The sequence below is a fragment of the Hemiscyllium ocellatum genome, chromosome 10 (genome assembly GCF_020745735.1).
Source record: "Hemiscyllium ocellatum isolate sHemOce1 chromosome 10, sHemOce1.pat.X.cur, whole genome shotgun sequence".
Classification (NCBI taxonomy): domain Eukaryota; kingdom Metazoa; phylum Chordata; class Chondrichthyes; order Orectolobiformes; family Hemiscylliidae; genus Hemiscyllium; species Hemiscyllium ocellatum.
The window spans coordinates 49,367,784-49,380,824 of record NC_083410.1 but is presented as its reverse complement, the minus strand read 5'-3'; the positions used below and the strand labels follow the sequence as shown (position 1 = coordinate 49,380,824).

Below are 13,041 nucleotides of genomic sequence, written 5' to 3'. Positions count from 1 at the left end.
ACACTGCCTCATCCTTCCCTCCCCAACCTGTCCTCACTCTAATTTGGCATCCATACCTACTCTTCCCCCACCCCAAGCAAAACTCATTCATGTCCTTGCTCTCTCTTCACTCATCACCATTCCCTCCTTTCCTCTCCTCTCTTCCAGCCCTCATTGCCCCACCTACATTTGCCTGGCAGCTGCTCTTCTTGACATTATTTTCTTATACTTGCTGTTCATTGTTGCTCATGCACTCCACTTCCCCTTCCTCCTCACTCGTCACTCTCTCTTTTTCCCTTCATTCTCACCACCTCAGCCCAGTGCCCCCACTGTTCCACTTTTCCATCCCCGTGGCACAGTGGTTAGCACTGCTGCCTCACAGCGCCTGAGACCCGGGTTCAATTCCCTACTCAGGCGACTGACTGTGGAGTTTGCACGTTCTCCCCGTGTCTGCGTGGGTTTCCTCCGGGTGCTCCGGTTTCCTCCCACAGTCCAAAGATGTGCGGGTTAGGTGAATTGGCCATACTAAATTGCCCGTAGTGTTAGGTAAGGGGTAAATGTAGGGGTATGGGTCGGTTGCACTTCGGCGGGTCGGTGTGGACTTGTTGGGCCGAAGGGCCTGTTTCCACACTGTAAGTAATCTAATCTAATCTAATCTACCTCTTTGCAGTACCTATTGAATTCCTTTCGCCTTTAGCCCTTGTACCTTATTCAACAAAAGATCTTCCTTTTCTGAAAAGCTGTTGGAATGTCAGTTGGATTTCTTTAATGGAAAATATAAGAAACTGTGTGAAGCCACTTTTGAACCTTTATATTTGGTCATTTCTGTTGATGTATGTTTGTATTAAAGCTATATAAGCTTGCAGCCATGCAACTTTGCACTATGTGCTTTAAGACATGCACTGACGAACTGTGAGAATTGTTTTAGCAGAGGGTTTATTGTATGAGAGGGTTTGCAAACTCATTAGCTAATTAGTAGTGTTCTTCAGTTGTCAGAAAACGACCAAGTCAGTCTTCGGTCAGTTATCTAGTCTTTCTATATGGTTCCTAGATCCACCTTCTCAAATGCTCCCAACTCATTTCTCAATTGTGAATGATAGAAATCTACAGAACCGAAAAAGGCCCTTTGACCCATCATGTCTCCACCGCATTGGACAAAAATAACTACCTAACTACTCTTATCCCATTTTCCAGCACTTGTCCCATAGCCATGAATTTCAGTCACTCTGCTCTACTCAGTTTAGTTTAAACCTAGTTTTGGAGGTTTTATTGTCCAATTGTTTTAAGAGGTAGTTGGTTAGATGCTTTTATGACAATTTGCATTTGTCCATTCTGACTTTGAGCCACTGGCCACAACCTCTCACTGTTAATGTTTCTTATTCTTCAGATGGCCTTTGTCGAGTGTCAAGGATTTACCATCTTGCCTTTTCACAATAACTGTATCTTGTTTCGTATTTATTGTTTGTGATTGGGTATTCACTCTGAATTCTTTATAAACATTTAGAATGATTATACAGTACAGCAAATTAATCACCAGTTTCACCTCATAATTCTTAAACAAGCCTTTAATTTTTAACTTACATTCACAGCACTGAGAATTTCACAGCACTATTCCCAGTGGTAAGCTTGGAGTGATTGTTATATTAACAGGTATATTAAATTAATTTTAAATAGGAATTTAATTATTTCATGAGCTTAATTTTAATTAACTTGGGAAATTATGCTCCAAGCCCTACCTCAGGAGAACTGTACAGGTTATCATAGATATGTTAAAGTGGTATCCTCTAACTTTCAATGAAGATGCTATGGGAAAATAGCAAACTATTGATTACCAAGTGATTGCTTACAACATTTTACATGTAGATTCTAAAGATAATGAGTGTTTAAAAATAATTTCAGTTTGGAAACTGAATAAAATTATATAAATCTGGAGAAGTTTTATGTTTTTAAGACTGCTGTTTCAAAATAGTGTTCCTTGAAATAAGATGCATTCAACTAGCCACCGTGATTTTGCAGTGAAAAACACAATTTAATTGTTTGGTTGCATTCAATTTAACTCATTGTAATACTGAGTCCATAATGCCACTGACCTTTATTGCTCCGAATTGTCACAGAAGGCAAATATCGGAAATTAAAAATGATTTTGCAGACTTGCAAAGATCTTATCCTGGAGTATTTATACCAAATACCTTCTCCTGGACCATGGACATGTTGATCTTAACAGACAATACAATCTCTCTTTGAAAAATATTGATGGTGAGAGATGTGACTAATGTATAGTTACTGAGAGGCTAACAACATTCACCATTCTTAAATTATTAATCAGCCAACCTCCAGCCACTGCGCATGCACTGTCAAATGCAGTGATTAGAAAGATGCTGCCCAAGACGCTACGGTCCTCCAGAAGTCTTGGTGATTAAAAAACATGAAATAGAGTAAAATTGATAGATATGTACACAAATGCCCTATGAACCGGCCAGAAAATGTTATGGTTTGTCCATTTCAGTATAGTTTTATTTTATCAATATGATATGTCTTAATTGCTAGCAAACAATCTCTCTGGTACTGGAAATCATTCCTACAGATATGGATTCCCATTACTATTACTGAGAGGGATTTCTTTGTCTTTGTTGTCTATCTCTCTTTTGATCCAATCTTTCTTTCCTCTTTGGTTAGTTTCTATAACTAATTTGACATTAATTTCTGTTCATTAAATACTGCTCATTAAATTAACAATTTTTCAATATGATTCATTAAGGCAAGCATGATACCCGTTAAATAGTGGTACACTATTTTGACACACATTGTTATAGAAAATTAGAGTCATAGTGATTATATGGCATGAATCTGATCCTTCAGTCCAACCTGGCCATGCCAACCAGAAATTCCGAATTAATCCACTACCATTTGCCAGCGTTTGGCCCATATCCCTATAAACCCTTCTTATCCATATACTCATCCAAATGCCTTTTAAATGTTGTTATTGTACCACACTCCTCCTCCACTTCTGGCAGTTTGTTCCATATATGCACCACCCTCTGCATGAAAAAGTTGCCCCTTAGATCCCTTTAAAATCTTTCTCCTCTCAACATAAACCTATGCCCTCCAGTTTTGGACTCCCCTACTCTGGGGAAAAATACTTTGCTTCTCATGATTTTTTAAACTTCTATAAGGAATTCCATTTCAGGTCTGTGGGAAAATGCAGGTTTAATGAATTAAACCTGGGTGTCATTTTTCAAAAAAAAGAGAAATGGGTAATTTATATCTGAATAACCTTTTAAACAAAGCAAAGGCCTGTACTTGTCCATTCTCAATGCGTATCATGTACAATAAATCTGTCTGAAGTTTCTTAGCGTATACAACAGTAACTTAAAGGAAATTCCACATTCAGAAAAGCTTCATCTTGGAATACACATTTTAAAATGAGCAATTGTGAACTGCTTGTGTCTGTTTCTAGCTTTATTTTCATACATTCTCTAATATTCACTCATCTGTTGAGTGAAATGAAGAGATTGTTTGACAGCCCTATCAAATTATTGCTTAGATTTGTGCATATAGGATCGACATCCATTTCGATTTCACTAATTGCTACTGCAAATCATTTATGTTCATTTTTGTCTTCTAGTTAGCTTATTGTGTGGTACAGTTCTTGGAAAAAGATGCCACTCTTACAGAACCGGTAAGTTTTAACATTAACTTTGATAGTTATTGTATATTTTATTTATTTTAAATCAACTTGATGTTTTGGGAGGTTGTGGGCAGGATAGAATTTTAAACTATGCTCTCCAAATAAGTTGGATTCAGAAAATTCACTGGTCTAATAACATTATTTATCTAAATGTCCCTTTGAATGTTTACTGCTTGAGCATTTTGAAATACAAGCAGAATCTGAGTAAGAAAAAGAGGACATTATTAACATTATTTTTGTGATTGAAACTAAAGTAACTTTTTGGGGTGCAATTTCTATTTTTTAAAAAATCAAGAGCAAAAGTATGTTCATTCACATCCTTTTTCTAATTACAAGCCTCCTTTGAAAAATAAACTTCTCATGAATTCAGTGCTTGTTAAAAAAATTTTACTGCTAATGACGAGACATTTTCCAATTTTAAACAATTGAATGATTTTTTTAACCAGTATGTTGTGTCCCAGCATTAATTAAAAATTGTAACCAACAGGTTTTTAGATTAAACAGTTTGTTCTTGCCTTTTCCTTCTGGGAGATAAAATTGGGCAGAGATCAATTCTGATAGGTTGCTGATTTAGTTGTGTGACTGAAGCTCCCGACAGAATTAAATGCAGTTTTTAAAAATGTTACAATGGACCAGGACTGATGCCATTTCAAAATCTACTCTACTTGCATTTGAGAATACTGGATGGCACTGTATCATCAATTTACCTCCATGAATTGTGGAATCAAGGGTTATGGAGATAAGGTAGGAACAGGATACTGATTAAGGATGATCAGCCATGATCATATTAAATTGTGGTGCAGGCTCAAAGGGCAGAATGGCCTACTCCTGTACCTATTGTCTATTGAATAAACATCTAGTATTGCTGGGTATGATTCTGGATGCAACAGTGATTTGAAAAGGACAAATATTTGTGGGTTTAAAGGGTGATTGCTGAGTCCTTATGTGCTACTTTTACATTTTTAGAAACTGGTTGCTGCTACCAGTTCTAGAATAAACTCATTCTGATTTCATCCTTGAAATTGGAATCATGGGATTGCCTTTTGAAAGGAGAGTAAAAGCATGCCAAACAGTTGAGGTTTCTGTTCACAAATGGCTCGGTTCACCTTTTGTTATCTTCCTTTTCAGTAACACTGCCAGAGGATCACTTCTCTGGATTTATTTGAAAGACTCTCAGGGGAAAATTTGATTTCAGCTGGAAGACAATGGCTGATTTGTGCTACCAGATAAAATTTGACTTAGAAAAGCAATTAACAATGCTTGTGGCTGAGAATCATATTTCAGCCTTTGATGATTATAACACTGCAATGTTGCCTATTTGTTAATATCTTGGAGTGCTCAGGACAGCAGATAGCAGCAAGTTAGGTCAACAGGGATAAATTGTGAAAAGCAAAATTAATGGCTGTTTGAACATATTCAGTATTAAGAAAAAAATAAACTAGTTAACACCACAAAAGATGCTCTTGAGTATGAAATTGTAGCCATTTCAGAAACATGATTAGAAGGAGATCAGAACTGGAACTAAATATCCAGGGGTCAAGCAGGAAGCAACGGGTCATAGGGTAGCTTTGTTAGTATGTGAGGGTACAGCAAGAAATGGTCTGGATTGGAACGTGTAAAATTTATAATGGTGGAGGTAAGAAATAAAAAGGAGAATAAAACACAACTTGGAGTAGTCTGTGGGCTGTTTAACAGTAGTTATAGGACAGAAAATAAATAAGACGCAGAAGCAAAAAAGGCAATACATCTTTAAATAGTGGAATTTGGGAGTTTTCTGTCACTCATATTTTAACAGATTGAGGCGAAGTGAGCTTTTCTGGGTTTTTTTAGTCTAATTAATAGAGGGGTTCACCGCAGTGTTGTAACACTACCTCTGCCACATTTTCCAAATGTATACAAAGATTAATGTCACCCATGAATAATAGTCATGGAATAGAGTCTGGAAACAAACCCTTCAGTCCAACTCATGCATGCAGATCAGATATCCTAAATTCATGTAGTCCCATTTGCCAGCATTTGGCCCATATCCCTCTCAACCCTTCCTATTCATATACCTATCCAAATGCCTTTTAAATGTTGTAATTGTATCAGCCTCCACCACTTCCTTTGTTAGCTGTTTCCATGCTGTACATCTCTTTGACCCTATTAATCATAGGTGACTTTAATTTTCATGTACATTTGGAAGGTGTGGCAGAGGTAGTGTTACGACACTGCAATGAACCCCTCTGTTAATTAGACTAAACACCCAGAAAAGTTCACTTAGCCCCGTAATCTGTTAAAATATGAGTGACAGAGCACTTCCAAATTTCACAATTTAAAGAAAATAATATCGATTTATTCTTTAACTGTAAAAGTAAACATTAAACAACAGTTGTTCATAATTCTCAGGCCCTTGTTTTCTTAACTGCTTATTATCTACCTCCAACTCCATAAACAATATACTTTTCCAATAAAGCACTTATTAAGATTGCATCAACTTAATTTCAAAACCACATAGCAGCTGTCATCTTCGATGTCTGTCTTCTTCCGGCTGGTCAGCGCCTTTCCTTCTTATTGGAATATAATTTCATGTGAAAATGATACCTTCGATGGAGAGTGTTTCAGTGTCCTGGGTCTTTCTCTCTCTCAGTGGCAATTGCTGTGATTTTCAAAATGTCTGCCCTTTTCATATCCCCAAAATCAGATTGTGTCATTGGTTCAATGTTGGCAAAACCATAAATTCAAACTTGATTGGGTTTTAGTATCCTAAGGTATAATTTAAATTCACTGGTTAAATTCGAAATGTTGTCAAAACAGCAACCAACTGAAGTATCCATTTCACAGCCAAATGTTACGTATTTTCAATTTTCCAATGCACTCTGAGACTGGTCTTGTAAGTTCTCAGTGTAGAACAGTATTCCCTCTCCCTTAAAGGTACATTGCACACCTTCAACTTCATAACAGCAGCCACGAGGAAGAATTTAGAATTTATTCTGGACAACTTCCTGAAACAATATGTTGTGGATTTGAGCAGGGATCATCTATTCCGTCTTTGGTAATGGGCAATGAGGCAAGTGTAGTAAATGATGTCTCAGTTAAAAATTCCAAAGGGAACGATGACTGAAATATAATAGAATCTACACTGTGACAGTGAGAAACCTGAGTCAGAAGCAACTGTGCTGAATTTAAATAAGGTTAATTACAAAGGAATGAGAGCAGAATTGATGAGTGGACTGGGAAAGGAGTTTAGTAGCATCTTTGAAAGTTTATGAAGGTTAGGTGATTGAGCTCAAAAACTGCCATTAGCCATTAATTTTTCCAACAATATTGTGTTCAATACTCCTTAGTTCATCTTGCTTCCAGTGCCAGCTCTAAGCTGTATCTGGATGGATGGAGATGATTTGACTTGAAAAATATATTGTCACACTATTTCAGATAATTAGTGCAGGGTTAAAAATCCCCTTTAGCTTATATCTTTCAAAACAAACCCTTTGTTTAACTTAAACAGTAGCAATCATATACTTCTAAATTTGTTGTCAATTTGTGCTAAGTAACTTAACTAGAAGTAGTTCTAATCCTAATTTTTAAACTAAGATCCTTCGGCCAATAGAGAGGATATTATCATCCCAGTATCTGAATTGAATTTGATCAGAAATGCCAGAGAAATTGATGTTCCTGCTCAGAATACTTCCAACTTTTGATTATAGCTCCTTGTTTTAAAGGTGTTTTGTTTCAATTATGCCTAAGTACTAAAGTTATAATGCATTACAGCAGTTCAAAACCAGTTTTTTGACTTGATCAGTTATGTTACATCCCTAAAGAGTGTACATCCAGTTTTATGTCCTTTCTTTTGCAATTTAAACTACAGTTTTTCAAAAATTAGTTGGTTTAATTTTTTTCTTGGACCATGTTTAATGTAATTGAATTACTGGATATTTGAGTAACTCTGCTTAGTTTGTTACTTTGTTTCAAATAGATTTCAGGTCTGGAAAAACTCAAACCGCATATGAAGTTGCTGCAGAATTGAGAGGCCATTTAAATTTGAACAACTCCAGGATTTTCAACTTGCATAGCTTAATCAAGAGAGCATAGTACATAAACGAGTACTGATCTGCAGTTATTGTTAGTCATTGTAAAAGCCAGAGGATCAAGGAGATGAAGGATGAGTTAGGCCAGGTAAGAAGAGGCTAAATAATGAGTGATAGATGTGAGGTAATAACCTGAATTGCATCATCAAGAAAAACATAGAGTCCCTACGATTATTGTCAGTAGTAGATTTTGATTTATTGGTACAGATCTATTGCAGATTAAAAATAATATTAATAACTTTGTACTGATATGTTTATTGTGCATTATTTTTGAACTACTATCTCAAGTTGCTTCCAGCCCTAAGTGTATTTTGTTCTCGTGTTGTATAATTTGATATTCACTCTGGAGACTGAGTTTGAAAAGACAAAATTCGTACCAGTAGATGCACCACTAGGTGTTGCCCAACTTTGAAGTAAACAGTATGCAATTTTCATAAATTAAGTAGTGCTACAGAAGAGCAAGAACTTGAAAGCCATGTCTGAAATTGATATATCGGTTACTGAGTTTAGTGTACTTTTGGGTTATTTAAGAAAGGGCACAATTACATGATGAAGGCCCTCCTATGCAGTCAGCCAAAAGTAGTGTCTTTTTCTACACACTTAATACTCCAGTGTAAGATTTCACTATTCCAGAGTTTTCTTCATAAGTATGAGTTGCTCAGGCCATGAGAGCAACCTAATATACACTATTCTGGAATAATTTTCATCTCCATTGACAGGGTAATATTATAGCAAGATGGATCAAGAAGACTTATGATGTTTCCATTAAGCAAACAAGGATATTTTATTCAATTTTATCAGATATTGTGCCTATAAAATCATACTTTGATTTATAGGGAGAAAAGGTTTGCGTGTGACAATGAAGCAGAATACATGGACTAGATCGGTTTAGGATATCTGGTCAGTGCGGACAAGTTGGATTGAAGGGTCTGTTTCTGTGCTGTGTAACTCTGAGTCTATGTAATATCTGTTACAAAATCTTAATTCATATCTGATAAACTGGAATAAAGACTGTGTACAGACCAAAACAAAGCTTTCTCATAACTTGATTCTTCTGTCTTTAGCCACCACCTTATCCCCTCTTGTATGTAATCTCCTTCAGACTTAAAATCCTCCAAGACAACTGTTCTTCATTTCTGACCTCTTGAACATTCTGGACTGTCACAAATGTGGAATGAATAATGTCATCTGCTGTCAAGATCCTAAGGGATTCTTCTGCTGCACTTGCCTGCCTCTCATCCCTCTATATTTCTTCCTGTCTGACACTCCCTAAATCCTATCTCTTTGATCAAGCTTTTGGTCATCTGTCTTAAAGATGACTTATGTGCTATGGTGTCACAATATGCTAGATCACTCTCTTGTGAATGACATGGGAATGTTTTACTTTTTTGCAGGCACTATATAAATAATAGTTGATAATAAGTATTTAAGTATATTTGAAACAACCCTACGAACTGTGAGTATGAGAAGGTCTTGAATGAAAGTTCATCTGTTTAGCAGGAGTGGTAAAGGACAAAAAAATGAGGCCAATTAAGTGCTTCCATGAGATGCTACAAAGCAGCCGCATTCATTTGCCAAAGAAAAAGTGCCTCATGTTTCAACATAGTACTTGTGTGTGGAGTATAAGTATTCAAGAATGAAAAGAACACACAATTATGTTGTATAAGCTACAGCTATATTAGGCAGAAAAAAGGAGAAGCATAAAGGAAAATAAAGACATCCCAGGGTCAATATGCAATGCTTTTCAACTGCAGAATTACACAAGTATAGTGGCTATCACGAAGGACAAGAGCTGGGGAAGCTAAAAGGTCTGAAGGCAGATAAATCAACCAGAACAAATTGACTGAACCCCAGAGTTCTGAAGGAGATGGCTGAAGAGGTTGTGGAGGCATTGGCTGTGAACTCTCAGGAATCACTGGAATCAAGGAGGATGCCAGAGGACTGGAAAATGGCTAATATAACACCCTGCTTACGAAGAGAGGCAGAAGACGGGAAAATATAGACTGGTTAGCCTTAACCCCATCCTTGGTAAGAACTTGGAGTCTATTATTAAGAATGAGATTCCGGAGTTTTTGGAAGTGCACCGTCAAATAAGGCTGAGTCAACAAGGCTTCATCAAGGGAAAGTCATGTTTGACAAATCTGTTAGAATTCTTTAAGAGCATAACAAGCAAGTTAGACAAAGGAAAGCCAGTGGATGCGATCGATTCGGATTTGCAGAAGGCTTCTAACTAGGTGCCTTACAGGAGGCTGATAAATCGAATAAGAACCCATGGTGTTAGAAGCAAGGTGCTAGCATGGATATAGGATTAGCAGATGGCTGAAAATGGAAATAAAGGAGTCTTTTTCAGGGTGGCAGTCGGTGACTAGTGGAGTTCACACCTGTTAGTATTGGGACTGCAACTATTCACGTTATACATTGATCTGGGCAAAGGAACTGAAAGCAATATTGCTAAGTTTGCAGATGGCACAAAGATGGCGGGACAGGTAGAGTTGAGGAGGCAGGAAAGCTGCAGAAGTTCTTGGATTGGTTAGGAGGAGAATACAGGTAGTTCTATAATGCGTGTTTCTTAATTGCTACTTGTAATGCATTTTGTGAATTGCAGAACTTTTTTTTAAAAACCAAACTCCCGTTCACTTTTATGCAATTCCCATCCCCAGCACTAGGGGTCGCGGTGCATGGAGGACTGGACTCTGCGTCAGCATCAAGTGGTCAGTCGGTTCTTGCACTTACTGGTGAAGAGCTTCAATTTATTGTATTATTTCATAAATTTGCTTAGACTGTGCTACTGTTTGTGTTGGTTACTACTTTTTGGTGGTTCACCCCACCCTATTTTTCCCTCAGGCCCCATTATTTCTGTTGCGTGAATTTCTATAACATGGCATTGCACGGGAGTACAACTACTGCGTTATGGGAAAACTACCTGTAGGCAAAGAAGTGACAGCGTACAGTGTGGGAAAGTGTGAGGTAATGCACTTTTGTCGGAGGAATAGAGGCGCAGACTATTTTTTTGAATGGGGAATAGTTCTAGTTCAGGATTCTCTTAAGGTTAACATGCAGTTCAACTGGCAGTTAGGAAGGCAAATGTAATGTGAACATTCATTTCAAGAAGGCTTAAATACAAGAGCAGAGATGTACTGCTAGGGTTGTATAAGGCTCTGGTCACACTGTATTTGGAATATTGCCCCAGATGTAAGGAATGATGTACTGCCTTGGAAGGGATCCAAAAGAGGTTGACAAGAATGATCCTAAGGATGAAGGGTTTGTCATAAGAGGAGTGGCTGAGGACGCTGGGACTATAATTGATGGAGTTTAGAAGGATGAGGGGGGTGATCTTCAATGAAACGTACAGAATACTGAGAGAATGTGGACATGGCGAAGATGTTTCTACTGGTATGCGAGACGAGGTCTCGAAGACACAGCCTCAGAGTGAAGGGGCAGCCCTTTATAACTGAGATAAGGAGGAATTTCTTAAGCCGGAGGGTGGTGAATCTGTAGAACACATTGCTGCGGAAGGCTGTGGAGCTCGGGTCATCAAGTATATTTAAGATTTGGAGATGCCGGTGTTGGACTGGGGTGCACAAAGTTAAATATCGCACAACACCAGGTTGTACCTGTTGAAGGAGCGGCGCTCGGAAAGCTAGTGTGCTTCCAATTAAACCTGTTGGATTATAACCGAGTATATTTAAGACAGAGATAGGTTGTTGATTAATAAGACAATCAAGATTTACTGGGAGAAGGTAGGAGAAGGATTTGAGAAACAAATCAGCTATGATCAAGTGGTGAAGCAGACTAAATGGGCCAAAGAGTGCAATTCTGCTCCAATATCTTCTGGTCTTCCGGTCTGTTTTGAAGTGCCATTTTGTTGGTAAATATGTCAATCGTTAGTGTGTGAAAACATTAGCAAATGACTACAAAAAGTGATGATGTAAGTAATGTTGATTAAGGAATAATGTTCATTAGGATGCCTTCCAGATTTTTATGGAAAGGATAAGATATTTGTTGCATGTGACAGATCATCACCAGGTACATTGAAACCTCAGCTCAACATGTAGTTCAAAAATAGCTCCTAACACTGAATTTGAACAGTCTCCTAATTCAGAGACAAAAGTGCTACCACTGAACCAAGTTGGACTTTGATGCATTGTAAATTGGTCATTGCATGTAATTCACTGAAGTGAGTTACATTTGAAAAGGAAGAGATGGGCATTCCGCAACTCCAATTTGAAGTATACAAAATGAGTGGGATCATCGTGTGTTATGCGCACGTTTTTGTCTGTTTTACTTTCCTTCATCACACATTGCAAATTGGGAGTCCAGATGTGATTCACTGAAATCTGATTAAATTCAAAATAAGGTGTTAGATACAACAGCCATGTGATCCTATCTATGTGTGTCAGTGTGTCCTTTGCATATTTTGTGCATTTTTGGTAAAAATGGCAAGATTAAAAGAAGGGTCCATGTATTTGTTGTGGGAATGTTTTATTTCCTTGGTTGTTGAATGGTGGTAGATGTATATGCAGACAGCCATGTGAAATACATTTACCTATACTTTAAGTTTCAAAACAAAATTATTCGCTTTAGACAGGTTATGACACATCTTCAGGGCAGGTTGGACTTGAGTCCCAATCTTCTGACCCAGAGGGCACTGCAACTGTGTCACAAGAGCCCCATTGCATTCTGAGTTTATTCTGAGTGTTGTCATTTAAAATTAGTGCATGAAACTAAATTAGGCGGCAAGGTGGCTCAATGGTTAGCACTGCTGCCTCACAGCACCAAGGTCCGAGGTTCATTTCCAGCCTTGGGCAACTGTCTGTGTTGAGTTTGCACATTCTCCCTGTGTCTGCGTAGGTTTCTCCGGATGCTCCAGTTTCCTTCCAAAGTCCAAAGATGTGCAGATCAGGTGAATTGGCCATACTAACTTGCCCATAGTGTTAGGTGTATTAGAGGGAAGTGAGTTTAGGTGGGTTACTCTTTGGAGGGTCGGTGTGGACTTGTTGGGCTGAAGGGCTTCCTTCCACGCTGTACAGAAACTAATCTCATCTGGTACCATTCCTGAAGCTAGTCAGCAATTTCTGCTGGACATCATTGCTTTAACCAGATTGGCTAAGAATGCCAATAATTTTGTAGTTTCACAAGTATGGAAAAATTACATTGGTGTGAAAACGAGGCAGATGGGGCCCACTGTAGGAATGTTATTACACAGAGGAGAAAGCCATGTTTATATTGATTCTATCTAAGCAGATAAATACACCTAGTGACCTTTACCAGTTCAGTCATTCTTCCTGTTCAGCTATGTTGTATGAG

General features: G+C 37.9%; 1 protein-coding gene across 1 annotated transcript in view; it reads left to right on the top strand.

Annotated features, from left to right (window-relative positions):
* Window positions 1-13,041, top strand: part of ppp2r5a (protein phosphatase 2, regulatory subunit B', alpha isoform) — a 168,691-nt gene that overhangs the window by 140,794 nt on the left and 14,856 nt on the right. Inside the window, exon 8 of the mRNA XM_060831481.1 lies at window positions 3,605-3,658. Coding sequence (XP_060687464.1) covers window positions 3,605-3,658 — 54 coding nt within the window. The remainder of the gene's footprint in view (window positions 1-3,604; window positions 3,659-13,041) is intronic.